General features: G+C 39.8%; 1 protein-coding gene across 2 annotated transcripts in view; it reads left to right on the top strand.

Annotated features, from left to right (window-relative positions):
• The window catches only part of phkb (phosphorylase kinase, beta), a 156,557-nt gene that overhangs the window by 16,705 nt on the left and 114,846 nt on the right, over nt 1-25,006 (top strand). For both annotated transcript variants that reach the window (XM_084721285.1, XM_084721293.1), the window contains 4 exons: nt 9,343-9,481; nt 16,961-17,060; nt 22,361-22,468; nt 23,398-23,478. In XM_084721285.1, the coding sequence (XP_084577411.1) occupies nt 9,343-9,481; nt 16,961-17,060; nt 22,361-22,468; nt 23,398-23,478 (428 nt within the window). The remainder of the gene's footprint in view (nt 1-9,342; nt 9,482-16,960; nt 17,061-22,360; nt 22,469-23,397; nt 23,479-25,006) is intronic.

Below are 25,006 nucleotides of genomic sequence, written 5' to 3'. Positions count from 1 at the left end.
TTGCATAATTATTGAAAATGTGCCGTACTTAAAGTTAATGTAACAGGGTTAATACAAGTGAACTGTGGAAATTGTATCTTTTTATTTTTTAATTTATTTAATTAGAAAACCATGGCAACTGATACATTATTTTCAGCACTTGAGAGGTCTTTGGCACTGTTAAACATCCTGTGAAAAATGGAACTAAAAATGTATAAACTGCACAATTTCTCAGAGCCCACCATTGTTGCAGCGTCGTGTTAACCCAGAGGGAAATTTAGTTTCTCACAATCACTATATGAAGAATAAAATTCTATTTTTTGAGGTTACTGAAGGTTCATCTGTTTCTCCTAAACTCACCTGTAAGAGGAAAACAGCAGCAAAACAAAAGGAATTTGACCACTGAGACAAATTTAAGCTCTCATTTGAGATGTTTTCTTTTAGATGTCACTGTTTTCTCCAGAGCTGATTATTTAAGGCAAAAGATTATTTAAGATCAGTGCAGTGAGACAAAAAAAGGAACTTTTTAAGATCTTTGTGTGGGCTCACATTAGTCTCGGGCTAGATTTTTCCTTTTCTCTGGGAATATAGCCCTGGACAAACAAACCAAACACTGGCTCTAGGTGCAGTCCTAGGTGTTTTTGTGTTTCCCGGCTATTTTGGAAAGGAAGGGAGCTTGACAGAGTGTTTGACAAGCTCAAGGACACTGATCCTTTAATCTGTACACAAATGGATTTGCAAAAATTATAATTTGTAGTTTTAGGGGGAGTTGGGTGCAGTAGCTATTTCTTTTTGATAAACTAGGCTAAACATCATCTCTCGACTTGAGTGTTTTACTTCAGATTGATATCGATCTTCTCATCTCACTCTCAGCAAGAAAGCAAATCAGCATATTTCCCAAAATGATAAATGATTCTTTCATAAAAAAACAAACAAAAAACCAACAACTTTGCTTTCTTAGCTGTCTCTACCCTGTCAGCATTTTTGTAGTTTGACACAGGTGGGTTTTTGTAGCCTTTGCATTTAGTTTTTCATTCAATCGTAACTCATGTCACAGTTGTCACATTGCAGGAAACATTGTGACAGCATCAGCAGGAGTCGACAGAGAAGTTATTGTTAAGACCGGCATGAACGATGAGTATCACAGTTTGTATATTTCCATATTTTGCTGTAGCGTCTGCTGTGCGACTGCACAGATATCATCTTCCTCGCTCTTATTTTTTTCCTCTTTTCAATCCATCTCTTTGTATTTTTTTTCCTTCTCATCATCTCTTCTCATTTTCTCCACCCTGTCGCTGCAGTGAAATGGCCCATTGTAAAAGAGCAGACTGTGTGCGTCTGAGACATTAGCTGCTGATTTAGTGGGACATTAGCTTGATGGATGGCTAGGCAGAAAACTCCCAACAACAGTTGATTTGCATCCAGAGAAACTTGCAGTCTGAGATGGAACAACGTTCAGCACGCTCATCTTTTATGTTCTGCGTCTAATGATGACTTCCACCGCACCGTTTTGCAGGAGATGAAACCTTGAGTCCCTTACAGCTGCAAATTGAGTGCTATCAGAGCACCTCAACTCATTTTATCGTGGGCTTTTATGTCAAATATATTTGATGTAAATACATATTATAGAGATAGATTCTTATAACCTTTGAACTTAATAGAAATAATGAAGCTCTATTGAACTGACTTAGATAGTAGATGAAAAATAGAGCCTCTCTGAGAAAATGAAACATTGGATAACATTAATCTTTCCTCGTACTCCAGTTTATTATCAGTGCTTATACTGCCATGCAGTTTTACAGGAATGTCAGATAAATTTGACTAAGTGTCTTATGAACACACGTATATACTTATTGTATGTTTGTCCCATTCTTGTGAATTCGATATCTCAGAATCACCTTGAGGGATTTTCTTCAAACTTGGCACAAAACATCTTCTTGGACTTAAGGATGAACAAATTAGATTTAGTGGTCAAAGATGAAAGGGCATTGTGATTTCATGTTTGTCTGGGGAGAATTTCAGAACTCTGGCACACTAGTGGCCTAAGGTCACTGTGACCGGTTTTGGCCACAACTCTAACAATCATACGCTAATTATTACAAAATATCACACAAGTGTCTAATAGGATCAATGAACTATTGGCATTTTATGTCTAGAAGGTCAAGTTCACTGTGACTAATTGGCGACACTAATCTTGGGTGCCAACCTTAAAACTGTGGTGAATGTGTAGATCTTCTGTGCTGCAGCCAAGTTGAAGATGTATGTGAATCATCCACGTTTTAGAATTTGTAGCTTCTTTGCAGCAGCATCCGTATTTGAAGCATTGTAGTGCTCCACATCTCATTGGTTTTGCTGATATTAGGTGAAGAAACTCTCTTATGAGTCCTCTGAACTCCTCTGTAAAACTAGTAGTGTGTTAATGTCCATTTCACAAAAAATACATGCCTTTTATTAAATTCCTGTAAAGTCATTATTACTACATACTGTCAAGGAGTCTGGACCAACATGGATGTAAACTGTAATTTGATTGGTCAGTTGGTTGAGTCATACAACCATGAGGCAGTAATTCTAATTTGTATTCATTTTTGAGGCCTAATGTATATCATAATTGTCATGGTCTGTTTTTGACAATAACTCAGTGATTGTTTGTGTTAGATCTCTCAAACTTTTATATGCGGTATCCATATTTATCTACCACAAATAAAACTCACAATTACACATTATGTGAGTTAATAATAAAAAAAAAACACGCTAAATAAATTATGTTGTTACAACTTACCACACCACTGGGTTGAGTTGTAACACTGGCTGGTGATAAATGTAATAATGACAGATACCTCAACACTGCCAAAGTAAGTTCCACATGAAAGAACTTAATTGAAGAATATAGAATAAATAGTTTTGAATAAAGTGAAAAAAAAAAAAAGTGTCCCATGCCTTCCCTCAAAATCTGTTCTTGGTCAGGAAACCCAAGATTGCTGTTTACAAGTGCCATTTATTCTGGGACTTCAGAAAAGGAAATGGAACAGTACAACTTTGATGATGTCACCACAGCATTTGTCTAATTGGTAAAACTGCCAGTGTTACAACTAACCCGATGGTACAACACTCCCCAGGCTCCCTTGCAAGTGGAGCCTTTGATGAACGCAACATGCAATCTGAAAATAATAAGGTCCAACATACTATCATGACAAATCCGACTTTCTAGAGCAGATCATTCATTTATTGGCCACAGTTTCTTCATGTATTTCTGGTTAACAAGACAGACAGCACTTTGAAGTAAACCAGTGTGTGATACAGCTGTTTCTGGTGAGCGCTGTGACCGATACACCATACAGCCTTTCACATTCCACCACTAATGTAGCTGCAGTCAAAATTAGCCTATACCCAAAGGCACTGTCCTATAACTGGTGAACGGTACAGATGGATCGGGAGGGGTTTGCTCTGTGTGTGTGTTTGCAAGGCTAAGCATGTGTGTTTATATGTAATTTACTCTGTATTGAGACCAAGTGTCCTTCCAAGGGCGCAAAAATGCATAAATCAGTAAAGATATTTGTCCTTGCGCACGTTCATCTTTACAAACAGTTACTTTCTTTTAACGTGTGCATGCATGTAAGTGTGCAGTGTGCACTTAATTAGTGTGGTACCTGGAGGTGGAGAACCTGAGAGGTTTATTAATATCCTGCCTAATTCACCTCATGAACCTCCTCTCACTGCCAATTTGACTGTCGCCTTCAATTGACCAACGCGCAACTACGCGTGCACAAAAAGCACATAGACGGGCATCCCCGCCCCCGTCTCCCTCCCTTTGCCCATTCCTTCCAGCCATTTTAATCAAAGATACACATACATCCTCTTTGTTTCCTCTTGCCCACACACAGATCTTCTTTTTCTGCCTCTCCGTCTCCGTCCGTCTCTCTTTCCATCACTCTCCTCCTCTCCGTCTCTCCTCCGCTCTGTAACAAACGACAGTGCAGAATGGATGTCCCCTTCATTTGCGCCCGCATAATGTTCTGATGAAAAATGAAGTGATCCCTCCAGACAGATTAGTCATCAGTGAGGGGACCTCGGCAGGAGAGGAGGACGCATGTGTGTGTGTGCGTGCGTGTGTGTTTGCGCATGTGTGTGTGAAGCAGATAAATTACTTTCCCGGAGGCCTTCTGTTTGAGTATGTAATATTTCAGCATATATTATTGGAGGGCCACGATCTGTTCGTATTAAGAGCTTTCATCCGTTGTTCTGTCCTCAGTAACTAATGCTGAGCATGAACTTTGGCGAACTTGAACCATCTTAGTTTATCTTTGCTCGTCCGTTTAGTGCAGTCAGACTTTCACAGTCATAAAAAATGGCCTCTGCTTTGTGTCCTTTGTCCTTTGCCATAGACTCTCCCAGTCACTCTGGAAAAATAATTGACAGATTTTTGTACTTTCCCTTAACAGCACTAAATTATTTTGCTGTTGCACCTACATCCCAGCATGTATTGATCTGGTGATTTTCAGGTCTTAAAGTCAAGACAACTGGGATGAATTTGGTTGAAAACAACTTTAAGAGGTCAGGACTATATAACCACTGCAGTTGGCTGCAGTAATGTTATTCATTTAGCCTAGATCTTGAAACATCTTTTGACCTGCACATCATTGCTTAACACTGAGCAGTTTATAAAAGTTGTCCTCCTTGTGCTTGCGTGGGTTTCCTCTGGTTTTCCCTATCATCAGATACACGTTTGCTGGATCAGTTTCCAGTCAGTACCTCTGAGGCAAGGCACTGACACAGAACAGGAGAACTTTGCACTGTATAATTGTATATGTGACAATAAAGTTGATCTTTAACCTTTAAGAAATCGATACTTTGTACAGGAGTTCACTATGAGCTTGTTTGTGATATATTAAATCATGGTACCTTGGAGCCAAAAATCAAAATACCCAAAAAATACATTTGAAAAATTCAACACCACTGTCTCTTTCCAGAAGTTATTACCCAGTCACATAAAATAATCCACAGACCCTGCTGTGCACAGTTTCATATAGGAACTACTTTGTTTGTATGGTAAAATCTACTGGAACTACTTTTTTTCCTAATAGAAAGTGCTTCCTTCATGAAACTGCTCACAACAAAGTCTGTGGATTATCTTGCATAATTGATTTCTGATTTCTGGAAAGAGACATTTCTTTTCAATTTTTCTTTATAGTTGCTATCTTCGAAATTTACACTAAAACTATCTAAATGGATAAATAGGACTACAGCTAAGTGGAAAAATATGGCTTTTGATTCCGAGGTGAACTTTCCCTTTAAAACATAATTTAACGACCATCAATTTTGGGTGGTATCTTCAAACATAAATTACAATCGCTGTGGCTCCACAGTGCAAATCAACTAACCGTGTCCCATTCACACAGAACTAGTTTCAGAAGCACAGCATGATTTCTTCAGCAGATGCATTGATAATATATTTTCAGGTTGTTTTGCCGTTTTCTGCATGTGTTAGAAGCATTAATATACATTTACAGCTCATTAGATCAAGTAACAGATGGTTTATGGCTGGAGGCTGCTTGAATATGACAACCTGTCATTCCTCCTAACCTTGTCTGTTATCATCACTCATTTTAAACATCAGTATAGCACAGCAGACTGCTGTTCAGCATGTGAGCCTCAACTTCATACTGTCTGTCAACAAAAACCCATGTTAAAAAAATTCAACCTCACATCACCAAGATGCCAATTCGCACGGGACTAATATTATCATATGACCTCTGTAGTGTAATTGGCAAAGTATGGAGGGTAATTTGCAGTGGAATTTTGCTTTGCAAATTATGGACATGGCAGATTCACGCAAGATTAAGACCTCCACAGTTATGACAAATTACTAGAGGTTGCCAGGTAATACTATTCCCATGCAAAGAGGATGTATGCTAGCAAAGAATTATGTGACAAATTTACCTTTGCTTGAAGTAAACCTTATGGTTTGTATAGTTGCATGGATACAAAACACAGAGGAAAAAAGATGACATGAAAAATTGAGATTAACTGTCAACAAAATAAAGAAAAGATGCTGAATCCTATAAGGTCAAGAATAATAGACGTAAATAATATTTGTAGACTTCTTTTTTCAGAAAGGCGATCTTTTTGTTCACAGGTCGTTGTTTTTTGTTATGTTGGTACTTTCTGAAAGAAAAGATGTTTGACAGACAATTAACCACACCAGAGGACAGCGTCAGGGTAGTGATGTAAAACACTGACGTCACAGGTTCGTCAACATTTCCACTGAAAGAGAAGGTGAAAAACGTATCACAGTTATCACAATCCTGTCTGTGTGACATCGCTCGTAGAAGAGCTTTGATTGTGGTACAGAGGCAACAGCAGCAGGTGACACACATTTTCTTCAGGAAATGCAAATATTCTGGTGTTAACTATGAATTTCATAACCAACAATCAGGTGTTAGATGTTTATCCTGCTTTTTGCGATCTGTAAGGACTACACATCATAAAACAAAGGAGAAGAAGAAGTGCATAAACAACTAAATTATTAACAAAACTAACTGTCTACATATGTGTTAGCGGCCCTTTGAGGCTGTACTTAGTACAGCATGCTTTGAGCTAAATGCTAATGTGAGCATGCTAGCATGTGTGCATCATTAGTTTTGCAGGTATACTCCAAAGTTGTGGAGAAATCAAAACTTTGACCTGATGATGGCATGACATGAAATGTCAGGGGAAGTTATTAAAATTCATCACTAGCGGGACATGAATATCTGCACCAATTTCCTATGCAATCCAATTACATATAAATGAGAAACAGGGTTTCTGTAATGTGGGATAAGAGAAATCTGCATTCTCCAGCTGGATTCCTTCTGGAGAATGCAGATTTCTTGGCTATGTATACTGTAACTGGGTTTCTAATCAGCTTTTTACGAGCACTTATGTGCATGACAAAGACATAAAACAGAGGAAGTAAAAGTGAGATATAATTACACAGAATGATGTGTTCTCTTATTTAAAATAATTCCATCCGAATTTTGACTAAAACTAACACAAAGTAGCTTCTACAATTCTGTGATCTGCTGTTCTGTTGAATTCAGACACTGTGACTCTGATGAAAAGCAGTGTTCTGTCTGTCTGTTCTGTCACTGCACCACCAGTCTCTTCCAACAAGCAACAAAAATAAATAAACAAATAAATAATTAAAAATTAAGACGTCAGGACCACCTTCAATCACTGCTACAACTATTGCAGTAGTGATACAACTATTACAACATATTGGTTAACTTCCAAAACATGCTGCATGTATAGGTAGATTTGCAATTAGTTAAAGGGTGATGTGAGCAAGAGAAAGTTAGTTGATTGTTGAGTCTCATTGCTATCTTGTCAAATGCTGATGTTTTAGGAATGAGACGCAAGAATCAACTTTCCTACCAACCTGAGATAGGCCGAAGTCCCCCGTCACAGGTTGGATTTTTTAAACCCTAAAAATAGAGCCAAGAGGAAGTGCAGAAGTCTAATTTTCACTCAATACACTGGAATTATATTTTGCTTAAAGGTTATTGTGAAACTTTTGACCACTGATGGCAAAAAATAAACTGCTATAATTACTTGCAAATTCCCCGAATAGATTTTATCCTCAGGGGACTATAACTTCTGGACATAATTCTAAGCTAAAAACCTCAACAGGAGTAAATAGAAGTCATTTTCTGCAAGTCAATTATTAGTTTAAGTAGTACTTATATTAACAAGCCAGTGAGATACTTTCCCAGGCAACTTTCAAGGAGCAACATAATGGGTTACAGTTTATATTTGAGGTACAAAGATGTAGCACATGAGGAAGTTTCTGTGGGTAATTTCTTCATTTCCTCCCTGTTGCTGGTGCAGAAGTAAAGAACACTGCAGATCACGCAGTGTTATATGCAGTGTTCATACAGCTGCTGGAAATCCTTGAGAAGACTTGAATATTATTGTAGTGTTTCCAACGCTTGAATTTTGGATAAAATTGCAATTGCATTACTTTCATAAGATATCACTACCTGACTGGACAGTTCCCTTTTTAGATAAAGGAAGAAAATAAGTTGGATATTGGCTCACCCAGGTCATATCAGATGCCAAGTCTACTTACGGAGAGTGCCAAGTGCCATTTAGTCCCATTATATTTGAGAGAAGGCAGACATCTTTACGGCTGATCTCTCCAAAACTGCAACTCACAACCAAATAATCTAGATGGAAAAATAGCACTACAGGCTATAGGAAAAATATGTAATTTTATATAGGGTGAACTGTCCCTTTAAGTCTGTAACTGCTAGTCAGGTATGTGCACATAACACAGAGCAAGTGAGCTTGCACAACTCTATGTCAAAACATTGACATGAATGCAAAGTGATGCTCAGCGGCTTGTGCAGTGCAACTCGAGCATTATGAAGCAAAACAATGGCATCACAAGTGCAAGTCATAGTCCTCTAGGAATTATTGCTCGTCTCGACTGTTGAGGCCATTCACACTTTCCATGTCAGAGTTCACACTTTGCTCAACTTGAATAGGATCCACATTCCTACAGTGTACAGATTTCTGAATAACACAAACTGAAAGAGCTCTGCTCCAAGTCACTTTGCTGCATTAATTTTTGCTTGCTTTCATCACAGAATAAAAGAAAGTGTCTGCCAAATTCTTTTGCCCAACCTTTTTTTCTAAAATTGAATTTAACATAATTTAATTTGATTTAATTGAATTTATTGAGGGCAGAATATGCATATGAGGAACCCAGAGGGCAGGATGAGGCGGTGGCAACAGCTGTATAGCCTGAGGAAGGTCTCGGGTCAGGCAGTGCCAGCAGATGAAGAGAGCTGTAACCCTGCTTGAGGAGCTGGATAAATATTATATTTCAACACTTCGCAAATGCAGACTAGCCTGAGACTAGTAGTACATGTCTGTACAACTCCTGTGTGACTCCTACGCTGCTTCTCTGTACAGTTGGCACAGCAAAACAGAATGAAATGGCTCCATGACACATGTGCATTGAAAAACTGGATCAGAAATGCATCTGGTTGACAGTGATGAGATCCTGCTCTCAAAAACACCCAACTTAACGAAGACCAGTAATGCATGAATGTAAACGTCAGTCTTGTGGACTTCAGAACATGTACATTAAGCTACCGCAACTCCATTAAGGGTAATTTTACATCCACTTCAGTTTTTTTTGCAAAAGGCTGGATGGAGCAAAGATGGAGCAGTGCTGGCTGGTGTGTTGTGTGTTTCAGGTGCTTTCTTCACCGCTGTTTCAACTAATGTCGGCGAGAGTAGATAATAACAAAATTGCCTGTTTTGCAAGAATTCTTGCATCACCACACCGCTTGCTCATTGTCTCTGTCTCCCTTGTCTCAGTCAAGACAACCATTCTGAACTACCAGAGTCCCACCACCGGCCTGTTCCCGGTCAAAACAAGCTCCACCTGCAAGGATGCCAAGGTCCGGGACTCCCTGTACTGTGCTGCTGGTGCCTGGGCCCTGGCCCTGGCCTACCGGTTAGTACACAAACACATGCACTCTCACAGATAAACCATGCAACCATGTTTCATGTGTGCAGAATTGAACTGAATGGGCAGCATCAAAGTATGTTTACTAAACATGATTATTTTTCCCACTAACAAGCTTAAATTCTTAGACGGTAAAGAATAATATCCACATTATCAAAATCATGGTAAATAGATCAAATAAATAATATCAATAGTTGAGTAACTTAAATATAGATAAAAAATAATAATAACTGTACCAAAACGAGGAAGAAATGGGCAGTCAGTGACACAGAAAAACAATATGTCAGCCAAACCTTAATGAGACAGTTTAAATACATTTTTTCTCTCACACATAGTGTTACTTATTCATCTGGATTGTTTTGGTGTGAGTCACAGAATTTTGGAGATATCGACCGTAGAGATGTCTGCCTTCTCTCCAATATAAATCTAAATGGCACTTGCCCTGTGGTGCTCAAAGTACCAGGAAAAAAAAAAAACACAAGCCAAGTGCCATTTATTCCCATTATAGCGGAGAGAAGGATAACTCCAGAATTCTGCAACTCACACCAAAAAAGTCTAGATGGATAAATAGCACTACAGGTCAGTGGAAAAATGTACTTTGGATTTTGGGGTGAACTTTCTCTTTCAGCCTGTGTGCAGCAAGGTTACAGTCCATTTATCTTTTTTGATTTCAACAAAATAATGGCATCAAATTCTGCTGCCAGGACGTGTTTGGGTTTGGTGAGCGATTTTTCCATAAGAAGTAAATTCGACAGCTGGCAATCAAATAGGCAAAGGAGACTACATTAGTTTGTACAGTAGACATTCTAACACCCTCCTCAGGGACACTAGAGACAGCACTCTGAGGCGATGGGTTCACAGTCAGTTCAAATATCTCTGATAGAAGATAAAAATAAACAAAGACCAGTATTCCACTGAGCTTGGGCATGACCAGAACATATGAGTCAAGCGTGCTGTCACCTCACAGATATCAGAGAGGTTTGGATAAATCTTCGATAGGTTAACTGTGGTCCTACCCTTCATCTGACAAAATGATGCCCAGTTTAAGGTTAACAGTGTGTCTTGATCTTATGCAGAGCAGGAGAAGTCACTGCTAATAAAAATTTATATGTATAAAAAAACATGGCCTTTGGACAAGTCAGTAACTGCAAGAAGATGATCAGTGCCTGAGGCCAGCAGAGCCTGCGGAAATGCTAAGGTGTTGGATTAAGCAAAATTACAAAGTTGAAGATACCTCAACAAATCAGAGTGCTGAAGGTTAAATATGGATGGATGAAATATGTAGCATAACTGTGCAAAGCTACCAAACAGTCAAATTGTTATTCCAAGTGTCTGGCAACATTATGGAAATGATCGCTACATAAGTAAACCTTTTCAGACAGGGAATAGGCTGCATGGGGAACGTAACAGTATCTTGGATAATGAGTGTGGCTGGAGTGTAAACTTCAGCCCTTTTCAACCTCGGCCAATATAATGTATACCTGTTCCTTTGGGTGGGCTGGTTATTCTGAAAGAAATATTTATTTTCTGTTTTTGATTCATATATTGTTTTGGACACAGATCAATTTAAAAAGACGGGTGTTAGACTTAAACCATGTGTTTTGTACATATACAACTACACTGAAATTTATTTTATTGCCTTTTTGTTAGTATGAAGAGGACTGTAGATGTTGTGTGTTTTGAAAATTGGCTGTATGATGACAGGCTGGCTGAAGGTAGACAGGAGAGGGGGGGAGGGAAACAGGGGATGACATGCAGCAAAGGCCCACAGGCTGGATTTGAACTCACTGATAGCCTCTGTACATGGGGCGCATGCTCTATCAGCTGAGCTACAGGGCCAGCCAGCAGGCAGTACTTTTTAAATAAACCAGTGCAGAAGTGGTAAGTGTGCACACCCCATTTCTTTGAAGTGGCATGTAAACTTCCCCAAAGGGCAGAGACGCTGACATTAGCCAACACTTTGATGGGGTCCAGGATCAGCATCCACACAGTGGTCCTCACAGTCTAATGTGTTTAGGGACTGTACATTATTTAGAATAGGGGGTCACTGGACGAAATACAAAGCTGTGACCGTCCATCTGACAGTTACTGACTGTTACTGTTACATTCCACGTGCTGATAATCTACTCCGTCATCACCAGCAGAGCGCCACTGATTCACCAGATACTGTACACACCCTCTGTCTGCATAGGCCAAACACAAAGATCGACAGATAGGGCAGCCAAAGACAAACGATTCACAGGTTCGTACCAAACCGTTAAGCTAGGAGGGGAGTCATTGAAGCAACTCAGTGTAGTTGCCGGATTCCAAAAAGACCCCCAAGACTTAAGTTAAAAACAGTATACCCAACCTTGGACTAAAATCTAAAAAGCTTGACCCTCGCCTATTTTCCTCCAGTGGACCACTCCCATAAATTTTGAAAGGTCCTTTAGTTAAGGCGAGCACTTGGTTACAGCTGTAGGTAGTAAACTAATAAGCTGGACGTTCTTTAGACTGCATCTTACATTTGGGCAGATACGCACAAACCAAATTCAAACCTTGACAGACCCACTCTGCCTGGTTACACAATCACTAGTCTGTTCATTTACATAGAAATCATGTACCTTTGGGCTACTAAACCACTGACACCTCAAAACCTAAATTGGAGTGGAGGTGGTGAAGACATTTAGTCGTTGTGGTAGAGTGCTTGTGTTTGACTGTACCCTGGAAAAGGATCTATAAATGACATGAAATCCCACTGACAAATGTGGCAGTTACTTTCAAAGGCCTTTATTAGGCTGATAAAATGATTGTACTTTTCAAATCTGTCTGTTTTTTATTATTTTAAGAGCACCACAATATATGTGATGTAAAATGATCATTGAAAGGGATGGATAGATCATTTAAAGTGTGTTTATAGAGCATGATGTGCAGAACAGACCAAGAATCCTGTGACATAAGTTTACTGTTAATGTTTCACGGCTTTCTGCCCTCTGTGTCTCTTCCTCTTCGACTTTTTGTTTTGTTCCACTCTCTTCTTCTTCACGCTTACTGACCCTGATCTCTAATCTGCCTCTGTCATTCGAGGGCTTTGCTTCTTAAACACGTAGGGATTATTGATTCAACAAGAACACTTTAGAATTTCACCGAGAAGCGTCTAAAGGGCCCAAACTCCTTTATCAACCGTCCCTGCGCTTGATGCCTGCATTCCTGTGTGATTAGTTTCTGGGGAAAAGAGCACTTCCACGAAATGAGCCTGTAATAGGACGGACAGAGGAGGAGAAAGGATGGAGAGAATGATGTGGAGAGAAAGAGGACAGAGACAGAGAGGAGGGGGGGAAGATACAGAGGAGGAGATGCTGAAGGAAGAGATATGTGGAGAAGGTTAGAGGATGAGGTGGGCAAACGGAGAGATCAAGCGAATGAGGGGAGATAAGAGACGGGGAGAAGAAATGGGAGATGGAGAAAAAGACATGAGTGAAAGAGATGAGATGGAGGGGGAAGACAGAAGGAAAGAGAGGGGTAAAAATAGAGCGTGCTGCAGTGATGTGACCAGCGGCAGATCCCAGTCATCAGTCATGGCTGCCTCCTATTAGAATTGTCACTGGGATTTAATTAAGATAATTCTCATCTGACAGGCTTGGCTAGTGCCATTACTTACTTCGCACCCAGCTGCTGTGTGTGTGTGTGTGTGTGTGAGCGTGTGTGTGAGACAATGACTAGACTGGCACTTGAATATGCCACAAACTGCTATTCTAAGTAGAAATGATACGTTTCCAATTCAGACTTAATTCTTTGTTATGTTACATTTTAGCATTTTCTGCACACTTAATTTTTTTTTTTGAACTGTTAAAGGCATAATATGCAATGTTTTTTTCTGAAATAGGCTCATATAAACACAATCCCTTTCAATCTTATGACCCACCAAGTGCGTGGTGGTGTCTTTATCTGCAGACATGCTGCCCTCTGCCTGTATTTCCTTCTTTCTCATTATTCTGCAGTGCTCAGGATACTTAACCAACACAAAACATTGGTATTTGATGTCTTGGGAATGAGACTCAACAAACAACTATCTTTCTGGTGCATTTACTGTACAAACAGCTTAGACAAATCCTAATGATTCTACCTTTTATTAAATTATATTACTGTACTGTGATGATACTCATCAAAGCTGGTGTTAAGATTGACATTTATTTGAAAAGAATGTATAAAAATAGGAATTTCAGGGCCATGATGAGACCTTATGAGACCTTACTTCTCCCTTACTTCTACCTTACTACTCATGGCGCAAGTGAAAAGGGATCAAATAATTGTTTGCTTCTTGCCATTGATGACAATCAGTGGTGGACAAAGTACTCAACCCCAGTACTTGAGTCAAAGTATAGATACTCCTGGTCAAATATTACTCAAGTACAAGTGAAAGTTGCTCAGTCAAAATTTTACTTGAGTTAAAGTACTAGAGTTCTGGCTTTTAAAATTACTTAAGTATTCAAAAGTACAAATTACAAAGTACATTTTCTAATATCAATACATGCTGTATTGTTTTCATGATGCATTTACAGAAGCTTGTAACTCTCTGAAACCATCTAATGATGCACTGACTTGCTTGTAGAATCACTCTGCTACACAAAGCCTATAGAAACACCTATAAAAACTTCAGCATAGAAATGCAATCAAAAACAAAAAGGACAGCTATTGTCATTTTCTGATGTAACTGTATTAAAATCACTGCATAAAAGCAGATTGAAGCTAACTGTAAAGAATAGGTTAGGTTCTGATTTCTCTAGCTAATTCAAAAAGTAACGAGATGACCAAAATGCACATCAGGCACACGTTTTTAGGGAGTCCCAGTCGCCCCGTGCCCCCAGCCTGCTCCCCTCCTCAACACCACATTTTAGCATTTTTCAATATAATGCAGTGGATGCAGTGAGGCTCAGACATGGGGATGCAGTTACATGTTAATGGGGAAGATTCTCGATGACTTTCTAATATTTTCTCATACTTGTCCAACCCATTGTATTTCCCTGATTAATTGTAATTAAATTTGAAGAGCTGGGTATGTTAGTGTAACCCCGGATCAGTGCTGGATCACCTCATACATATTACATTGTTGAATACTTGCTGTCTGGTAATGAATGCTCAATGAAGTACTTAAAAACACTACGTTGTTAGATGAAAGGCTGCCTGCTGTACCCTCTGCCTGCAATCAGTTTTGATGTGGAGGGTCAAATCTAAAAGACAGTGTGATTAATGCACCGTGTACCACTGAAATTTAAACAAGTTTCACCTTTCCTCTGTCGATACCCAAAGTCATTATTAGCACGACCTTTGTAACGCGCATCTGAGAACTGCCAGCAACACTGGGAATGTGCTGACTCCCACTGAGGCCACTGCAGCCGTAATTGATTGACTTCTGAGTGGTTTCTTTCTATGATTACACTCTAAACAAACCACACTGTTATTAGCAGTCAAAGCTTAAATGCTTCTCCAAAAGTAATTTTATTGTGATTGATCTTTGTATTTTAGCCATTGATTTATTTATTTAAGCCACTGTTGAATGCCACTGATGAATTGTTCAGGCAGTCTGTATTGTGTTAAAAAGGTTGGTGGTTCACTCCGTGCTGCCGACAGTGGCGAGTTACATTTTTACCTGCAGCAGGCTTCAGTTTGTCCAAGGACAAGAAAAGACTCATTGTTGCTTTTTAGTGCTTTTAGTATTTACACTGACGTCCTTCAAAAGCAGTAATTATAAAATCATGAAATAGAACTCAATGGTGAGGTTGCGGGAGGTGAAAATTCCAGTCATACTCTGCAGAGAGGACTTAAATTATTAGTCATAATGTTGTAACCATTGAATGTCGACTTAACATGAGCTGAGATTGCCAAACTAAGGTATATCCTATTGTAGAAAACAGATGTTTGTATATCAACCTTGTTTTGAGGAAAAACACACGTCATTTAGAAGTACTACTTTTGTCTGTTTTCCAAAAAATTTTTTTGATCCGAATCAAATGTTTTGTGGTAACAATTCATCTCATAGTTGGTTAACTTTGTTCCAGGCTTAAAACCCTTTATAGTAGATACGGATTTTCTGAAAAGTCATTGGAGTGAATGATGGGAAATTCACTTCTGGAACAGTAGCTGCTGAAGAGGTGGACAGTTTCTGTTGAGCTCAGTAACATGCAACTCATTTGTTGGTCAGTTTTGGTGATTGTCATGCTGCATAATAGGCTCCACATGGACCCACGCACTGTTGTCAAAAATATTGATATATGATACATATCAATTCTCAGTGTTTGAATTGCTCATTTTCTGCCAGATCAATACTCCAGCAACAGCTGCCTGTTCTCTCTTGTCTTCTTTCTGACAGCGAGTTGACATACAGTACATGCTGCTGCAGTGCCCACATAGCCCCGCCTCCTCTCACTTACTGTTACAGTGCTGTCTTCTTCTCGTCATTCTTCTCATTTGCCGTGGTTGAATATCCATTGTTATGTTAAAGAATTGTTAAAATTATCCTTTTATAAAAATCTAAAATTTGCACGCCCTCAGCATCCTGTCAGGTTTTCCCTGTGGCATCAAAAATGGTATTGAATATCAATATTTTTCATCAACGTTAGAAATGCCAGTGTCTTGACAACACTAGACCCATGAGGGAGAATCAATGTCCAGAGACTGACAGCAAGTCATTCAGTACTTCGTTGCACCTTTATTTATCCTCTCTGATGGACACAGAGAGCCCAGAAAGAAATAATTAATCTTGATCATTATTATTTAAGACTGCAACTGGACCTCAGAAGTCATAAATAATGATTAGCAGGTACAGAACCCAGTTGCCCAGTAGCTCTGATTGGGTTGTCAGGTATGGGACTCAGTTTCCCCAGTACCTTAAGACACTAGTTCCCAACCTGGGGTCTGGGGACCGCTAAGGGTGGCCTCAAAAATCACAGGGGATCCCTAAGGCTTTGTCTGAGGTTGACAAAATTAGATTTGTACCTTTGCCCACATCTAAAATCATAAATTATACAAAACTAGAGAGTTTATCACAAGTGCACACATGCTGACACTATTCGCTTTTCACTATTCACACAATTCTCTGATTGTCAAAGCTCACAATGTTTTGAATTTTTTTTTTTTTTTTTTTTTTTTGGGTTTGAGTTGGTTTCAAAAAAATAATTGGTTCTTTGCTTTAACTCCTTGTGTTGCGTCCTTTTTTTTTTGGTCATAGTTTCTGGTTCAACTTTGATCAGTTTTACCTCCAAATAAAGGTGTCATTTAGATAATCTGACTTAGCTGTTGGCTATTTGTCATCTGAATGCTTGTGTGTTTTTGCCCCATCTGAGTTTGAGATGTTGTAATGTGATAACGGACACTATAACAATGAAACCAGAGTTGGAATTATCCTTCAAAATCAGTTTATATGTTGTCATTCATACACTCGTTGTCTGTCCTTCCCTCATGTGTTCTCCCTGTCACTCCACTATGCAGACGCATTGATGATGATATGGGGCGTACCCATGAACTAGAGCACTCTGCCATCAAGTGCATGAGAGGGATCCTCTACTGCTACATGCGACAGGCTGATAAGGTGAGTTTTTTAGCCAGCCTCCACTCTGCTCCTCTGTTTTTTTTCTTACACTTCATGTCTGCATGAAAGCACCCCGCAGTTCCACACTGTATTACAGATCAAAGGTGTATTCCTGAGCTGCTATTCATCAAAGCCTCTCAGAACTGGAGCACTGGACACATCTGGTTCCCTTTTCATATCAAAACAAATGACAAAGGGGGCTGGTTGCCTCAGTCCTAAGGGCTTAATAACCGGCAATCTGTTAATTGCCAAAGACTTTTACTCCAAAGGGGGAAATTTCACGGCACGTCTGCAGGAAACTTGATGCATGGGCATGAGTAGGCTGCAAATGAATACTGGCAAAACACACCATTGTGCACCCATAGCAGAACCAGATATGTCCTCTTTATGCTGCTTTATTTCACTCCTCATGAACAGCATCTTTTAATGGAGCAGCCTCCCGTGTTGCTGTGTACGTGCATGTGCACAGCGTGTGCCTTTGAAAGCCATTCTGTTTCATCTTGCCTCGACCTTGACGACCTAATTTAGGGGAAAGCTTTCCTGTGTCTTAATTACAAAGCTGCGTTTACACAGTTAATTACACAGAGCAGCGTTCGTTACGGCCCCGTCTCCAACACTTACGGAGAACATGGCATTTTTAATGGAGACGTGACACAAGGCCACTGCTGGGCAAATATCGCAAAGAAAATACAGCAGCTGGGACCCACTGTCAGTCTACAGTATGGTGCACAGGGAATCGAGGCACTTTCCTTCAGAAATATCGAGAGCCAGAAGGTCCAATAGTGTAAGCCGGCCTTTTTCTCAGGCGGGCCAAAACACCAGGCTTTGACACTGTAAACTGCAGGTCCTGTGTCCAACACATTGGAAGGTTTAGGCCACTAAAACACTTAGTTAAGAGAAAGTCAGTATTGGTTGGATATTGGAGGGAAAACAAATGAAATATGTTGATGTTTGGAACATTTGGAGATACTTTTCATACAACATTATGTTCCCCACTTGAGCTTTATGCAAAGTTTTAGCAGAGTTTAACTAATTTTTGCATCGTCAGAGTCTGCCAGGTTACTGTGTTGGTGCATTTTTATTGCTCTCATATTTGACCAGAAACCTGTTTCCTACCGCAGTGTGTTGTCCTTTATGATTGCTGCACACTGTGGTAAATGCTAATCATTTCAGCTGTTGTTATCTGCTTATCCGTCTGGCCATCTTGTTCGGGTTTCAGTTGGAATATATCCGTAGATTAGCTCATCTCTGTTTGAGCCGCACGCTTCTTGTGAGACTCACATGTACTGTGTCGCTTCACGTTGTAATATCACCCATGTGAAATTGAAAAAAGCTTGTGACTTTGTAGTGACTCGCAATTTTTAGCTGGGCATAGAGTAGGTAGCAAAGATGGCAACAGGTTAACCTGAACTTTACCTACATGTGTGCAGTTTGATTGACATCAAACACAGCCCCATTGTGACAACCATCTCTGCTTTCTTCTCAGCCATTGGACAAAAGCCAGATTTTCGAAGTGGTGCATTGGTTTGACTTTTGGTAGCCAAGCAAAATGTGAGGGATCGTCTCAATATGTGGCATGGGGACAAGGGATACAAATGCTGTGCATACCTGGTCACCCTTCTCATAGTGTAATTTTTAGCTGCAGCAGGCACTTGCTTCCGGACAACACTGTGTCCTGCAGATTGACAAAGTTAGCAATTAGCTGGTGAACATAGTGAAGCATTTAGCAGCTGAACAGTTAGATTCATTTTTCCCACAGGAGTTGGTAGGGACCGAAACAGAGCTAAAATGAGAGTGAATATTACACTTAGAGTAGCTGTGTTCCAAATCTCATACATTTTGTTTTTAATTTTAGTTTGTACTGTGGCTTTACAATGTATTTACTATTGCATGCAGGAGGCATATAATTGGGACTTTTTAAGTTCGTTATAACATTGTCTGACCCTCTTGCTCATACATCTATTGAGTCTATAGCGCAAAATTTGAGGTAAAAAGAAAAAGTATGCGATTTGGAATGCAGCTTTGTAGAAAATGTGACAGATCTTCTTCTGCAGAGGGTTGTGGGTCAGAATAGTCAAAAAAAGCAGGCTAGCATGAACACTGCAAATGTAGTAGGACATACTACAGTTGACATAATTTGTAATAGAACATACAAATTGTTATTCTGGCTTACTAGTGTTACAGTTTACCCAACATGTCATTGTCATCAATTAATGCAGGTTTAAGCAACAGATTTTAACTAAGTGTAAAAGTGTGATGTCTTATCTTGACTGCCTACACAGACTTTATCGTTAACCATGGGTTGTTTTGGAAAATGGGTCTCCTTTGCACCCAGAAATGACAAAGGAATAGCCTGGTTATTGTCCTTAATGAGATGCAAGAGTTTTGGTTTGATAATAGATACAAAATAAATGCAAAAGGCGACTTGAGCAGTTTCCTATTACTGCAGAGCAGCAGGCTTTGAAGTGTTTCACTAATTTGAAGCTCATATTGGTGCATTGCAGCATTCGAAACAATAAGCAAGATCTGGGGCCTCTCAGAACATCCCAAGAGTCGAGCCTCTTGACACTGTGGCTCTGCCGGAGTGACAATCAGAGAGACCTCAACACAGAAGTAGGCTTTATAGAAACATAAACAGCGATGCCTATTGTTAGCTGCTGACAGAGGTAGCTCTCTCACTGACTATCACACACACACACTCATGTAGGAGCCGCTGTGGGATGGCAGGAAGTGGAGCAGTTTCAGCAAAAGTGGGACAGAGGGTCTCCACTATGACCTGACTAGAGAGAAACAGAGAGAAAGGTGGGCAGAGGTAGTGTGCCAGAGGAAGGGGGAGTCTGAGAAAAGAGATAAAGACACATAGATCAAGAGGGACAACAAAGAAAAAGGAGAGTGAATAATAGAAAGTACTGGGAGAGGAGAGGTAAAAATGATGAGGGTGGAAGGTTGAAAGAGAAAAAAATGGAGACAGCAAAGGGGGGGGGGGGGGGGGGGGTGATGATGGAGAGAGCAGCAAGAGAGGTGGAGAGAAGAGAAACAAACGAGGTAAAAATGGGACAAAGGGCCAATTATTTATAACTCTGTGCAATGGGGCTGGCGGCCCAGCCATAATTTGGTGTGTTGCCGAGTCGATGCCAGCAAACACACACACACACACACACACACACACACAAACCACCAACAAACCACTGAACACAAAACACGACTAACATGTTGTTCAGGATTTTTTTTTATGTCTTGGTTGTTAACCAAGATGTAGTGCAATTGCCCCAAATCTGACCCTTACCTGCTCCAGACCAGACCATGTTATGCTGTACAGTATATCTGCTGGGTTATTGCTCACAGGACACACATGACACACACACACACACACACACAGACTGTTCCTGTTTCTTTTATCTGACAAACAGCAGACTATGAACAGTATGTGTCACCGGAGTGTTTGTGGATTCAGGCAATCCTGTATTTCATGGAGTTTAACTTGCCTTACATTTAGGGTTAGCAGTTAAAATTCCTTTGGAGGCACTTGTGCTATAATTGAGTATAGACCTGAGGCTTACTAGAAATGGCAAGATGTTCTCAAGGAAATGTAGAGTCCTCATTTCTGTTCAAACATTGCAGTGAAAATACTTGAAATTATTTGGGGTGCATAATTTTGGCACAATTGAATTTTGGCATAATGTGATTCTTTAATTAGTGGTGTGGAGGCTTTCTGGGGTGTCCGAAACAGATATCAAAGTGGCTATTTAGAGTGATTGTTCAACATCAGTCGTGGGAAGAAGAGCGGAATCACATTCCTTCAGCACTACAAATTTAATTGCCCATCCTAAGAGCTGTCATCTTGACCATCGCAATGAAAAAATGAAAAGAAAGCAAAAAACACTGTCAACAGTAATTTTCCTATTTTGTGCAGAGACTTGATGTTCTCTCCAATTAGGCAAAAAATAGAAATATGTGCATATATCAGGTACTGGCATTGGCATCTGGCCAAAATGAGTTGGAAAATTTCAAATATTGGCAAAACTCCAGTACTGCATATCCTTTGAAATGATCCTTTAAAACATTTGAAGTGTACATGCATAGGTGTGACAGATAAAGCTGAAGAAAATATTGAAGCTTTAGCTGAAGTGGAGGTACTGAAAGCATTTGAAGAGGCACTTCAAACGAGCACTGAAAGAAATTTAAGTGGCACATTAAACAGGAACACCGAAAGCAATTCAAGTGGCATATTAAGCACCAAAAGTAGCTGAAGTGAAAGATCTGAAAGGAACTGAAGATTCAGTCAAAGTGCAAACACTGAAGCTGAAGTAGCAGTTGAAACAGAAGCACTGAAAGAAATTGAAATTCTAGAATGGTGACAACTCTAGTTGTCAAGTAACTGTAATAGATAGAGCATCTATTTCATCTTTCTTTTCTCCCTGCTCCTTTGCATTCATGCAAATGGATTTGTATCGTTATTGTGAACACTTTTTATATAGGAGATGTGCATAAAATAAAATTGAAATGAAGTGAAAGAATCTGAAGTTGCAGATGAAATTTAAATAGAAAAAGTTGAAATTTCAGTTCAAGTGAAACAAGCCAGATCAATGAAATGTGACCGACAACCAATCGGATCAGCTAAGCATGCAACGTAGCGCTGAGTGATACCACTGTCACAAATTTGTGTCTTTGCAAAGTCACGGCCTCAGCCAGTAGAATACATTGTTCACCTTGGCGGGCTGATTTGGCGTGTGTGTGACCACGGCCTGACACATGAAAGTTGGGGCTGTGCTTGGTCTGTTTTCAAGCAGGAAAAAAAAAATGACTGGCTGGTCATAAACTTTCTTAAATTACAGCTAAACGCTAAAAATCACTGCCTAGTTTGACAGTTTTATCTGGGTGTTGTGAGCCTGGTGTGTCAGTCATCATATCAAACCAAACCCATATCAAATAAATGCTTGTGATTGGCACGACAGGATCCAGGGCTGGTGGAGATCTATCTGAACGGGAGGGTGGCCAGATAGATCTGCCAGAGCAAATGAAACAGGAGCTTGCAGATGTGTCTGCTTCTCAGGCCAGTGAGATGTAAAAAAAAAACAACAACAAAAGCAATACAGACAGTTGAGCCTAACAGACTTTGCAACAGAGATTAACCTGCATTTACTCAGTACATAAGGTTTGCAGCTGTGTTTTTGAATATGCTCAGGGCTGCTTCTGTACTTTTAGTGGGAAAATGAATGTTTCTCCCTCTTTCTCTGCTCCTTGTTTACCCTTGACATCCCTCTTACTTCCTTCCCTTCATCTTCCTTTTTCTCTTCCAGGTGGAGCAGTTTAAACAGGATCCCAGCCCCGCCAAGTGTCTGCACTCTGTGTTCAACGTAGACACTGGTGATGAGGTGTACTCCTACAGCGACTACCACCACCTGCAGGTCAGCCCACGCCCAGACAAGTCCAAAAATGAGACAATGGAAAGAATAAAAAGTGAAAATGAGTTTTTCCATGTACAGTGCATACATAAACACAGTGTGTTGGCATGTGCATCACTAGCTGTCCACCTCAATGGAACAATCGTATCTACAAAGGTTTAAGCTTCTTAAAGAGACATGTTTTATTGCTTGTTTTAAAGACGGTAGAGTAAAATCCCTCCGATATTATATTTCTGGTCATATATCTGATGAAACAATATGAATTCAGTGGCAGGGGTCAGGGAAGAAACTCTAGGAGAAGTGAACCGCGCTAAAGATGAATGAACAATGGGATGAACAAATTAGACAATCGATCTCTTTTGTTTTTGAGTGTCGTTGAAAAATTTTCATAAAAAGGGCTCATTTCTTCACGCTGTCGTTGGTATACGGTTGGAAAATTGACTTGCCTCAGTTGACTCAGAGGTGGATGTGCATTAAACTGGCACTAAAACAGCTTATTCTTCTGTCAATTGTATTGACAGAGGTCAATTTGGTGCATAACGTTCGGATGGAGAATACATTTCTAGTGAAGGATCGCCAATACATCAAGAGAGCCAGATAGAAAATCAAAATAATAAAGCCTGTGACAAAGACAAACTCAGAAGTCACCAAAGCTGTATAGATATTACGCATGCACTCTACGTCCATTTATTTCTTGGCTGTTTTTTCTTCTCCAACAACTTTACCTTGAAGTAAATTGCATTATTGATGACACCAGTCTAATGACAAAGGCCTAATAGCTAATATAAAGCTCATGTCTTCATGTCTCCACCATGTAGGAAATCGAAGACAACTGTATTGACACATGGAAATATCACATAGTGAACAAATGGCAGTAATTTTTTTTAATGGTATCTCATCCTCTGTGTCCTTCCCCTCTGTCGTTGCTGCAGATCGATGCTGTTTCTCTGTTTCTGCTGTACCTGGTGGAGATGATCTGCTCCGGTCTGCAGATCATTTACAACACTGATGAGGTAAATAAGACGCCAAGATGACTGCCGGGGTGATTGATTCTGGACGTTGGGGATTTAAGTGCTGTCTTGTTTATTGGTCTGATATTTTCAGGCTAATCCACTGGCAGCAATCAGTGTCCATCTTCAGCCCCAGACAGTTTAAAACAGCTTCTTTTCTTACAGATTGACGGATAATTACACGTTGAACAAAAATACATTTACCCAGGATGAATATTGTTTCCTCTGTAACATGCTGCTTTTCCACTACACTCTGTTTTAAATGTAGAATACATATCTTTATAGATTGAGTGAAAACCAGTTAAATTGCATGTGTAATAACCTCTGAGATGATTTCTTACTGCATTTTGAAGCCATGCTTCAGTATTATCATTTAAATTTTCAATATCTTCATGTCTTTTTTTTTGTGGCTCTAGGGTTTGCAACATCTGACTGTTATTCTGCTGGTTGGTCCACCACTTTGGTCCAAACTGAAATATATCAACAATTATTGTGGACTGGAATGAATTCACAGTCATGGTCCCAAAATAGTGAATCTTACTGATTCATTACTGGTCCCCCCCAAAAAACATTGCAGAGAAATGGTGTATAGCTCTACTATAGGGATTTTCTTTTTCGTATCACTTAAAAGGATATTTTAATTTAGCTGACTAGTCTAAGAGTAAGAAATCACTCAGTAAGCAGTCAAAATTGAGCACAATTAATTAGGTTAAACATTTTCTGAAAAAATATTGCATGTGTTAAGCAAATTGAAGCCATTAATCACATTCTTCATTTACCAAATTGTAAATGCTGTTGACATGTGTGGCACTTTGTCCTGTGCACTAAGAAACATTATACATTATGCCCCATACATGACAGCAACTTAATAAATGCCTTCACTTTTCAGACCGAGCAGGATCACAGCGTCTGACAGTAAATAATGTTGCAGTATATCACATTGTTTAGCTGCTGCTAACAATAGCTGCCACACAGTGTGGCTAATGTTAGAAGTGCTACCACCAGCAGACTGCTCTCCTTCCAGGTTAACGTCCACATGTCTGTGCTGAATGTGCATTGCATTGTGCATTGGTCCAGTCAAGTTCTATGACCGTTTAGTCTGACACTTATAACTTAATTTTCATTTTCTTGATCAAGATGTTGCCAAACCACACTAGTTTTGAGATGTCATCTGTATCCCACTTTCTGCTTTCCACCTTGCTGGGTTACAAAATCTGGCCATCAGTGCAGGATGAGAGGGGCTGCTGTCTACCAGCGTTATGTGGTTGCATAACATCTTAGAGACAACAACTAGCCAGTGTTATGCATTAATGAAATATTAATGATTAGCTTAACTGACTAGTATTTCTGGTGCTGACTAGTGAGGGAAACAGCATTCAATTATTAAGTTGACAAATTGCGCATGTCCTTACTCTAGTACCGTCCACTTTAGAAGAGGTGTAACACTGTGATTGGCTTATAGACATCCATCAAACAAGGATGCATTTGAGTGTAGCCTGATGACTGTCCAACTGAATAGACGGCGGATCTG

Source organism: Lutjanus erythropterus, chromosome 1 (genome assembly GCF_056507025.1).
Source record: "Lutjanus erythropterus isolate fLutEry1 chromosome 1, fLutEry1.hap2, whole genome shotgun sequence".
Classification (NCBI taxonomy): Eukaryota; Metazoa; Chordata; class Actinopteri; order Lutjaniformes; family Lutjanidae; genus Lutjanus; species Lutjanus erythropterus.
The sequence above is the reverse complement of the archived record's forward strand: the minus strand, read 5'-3'. Positions and strand labels throughout refer to the sequence as shown.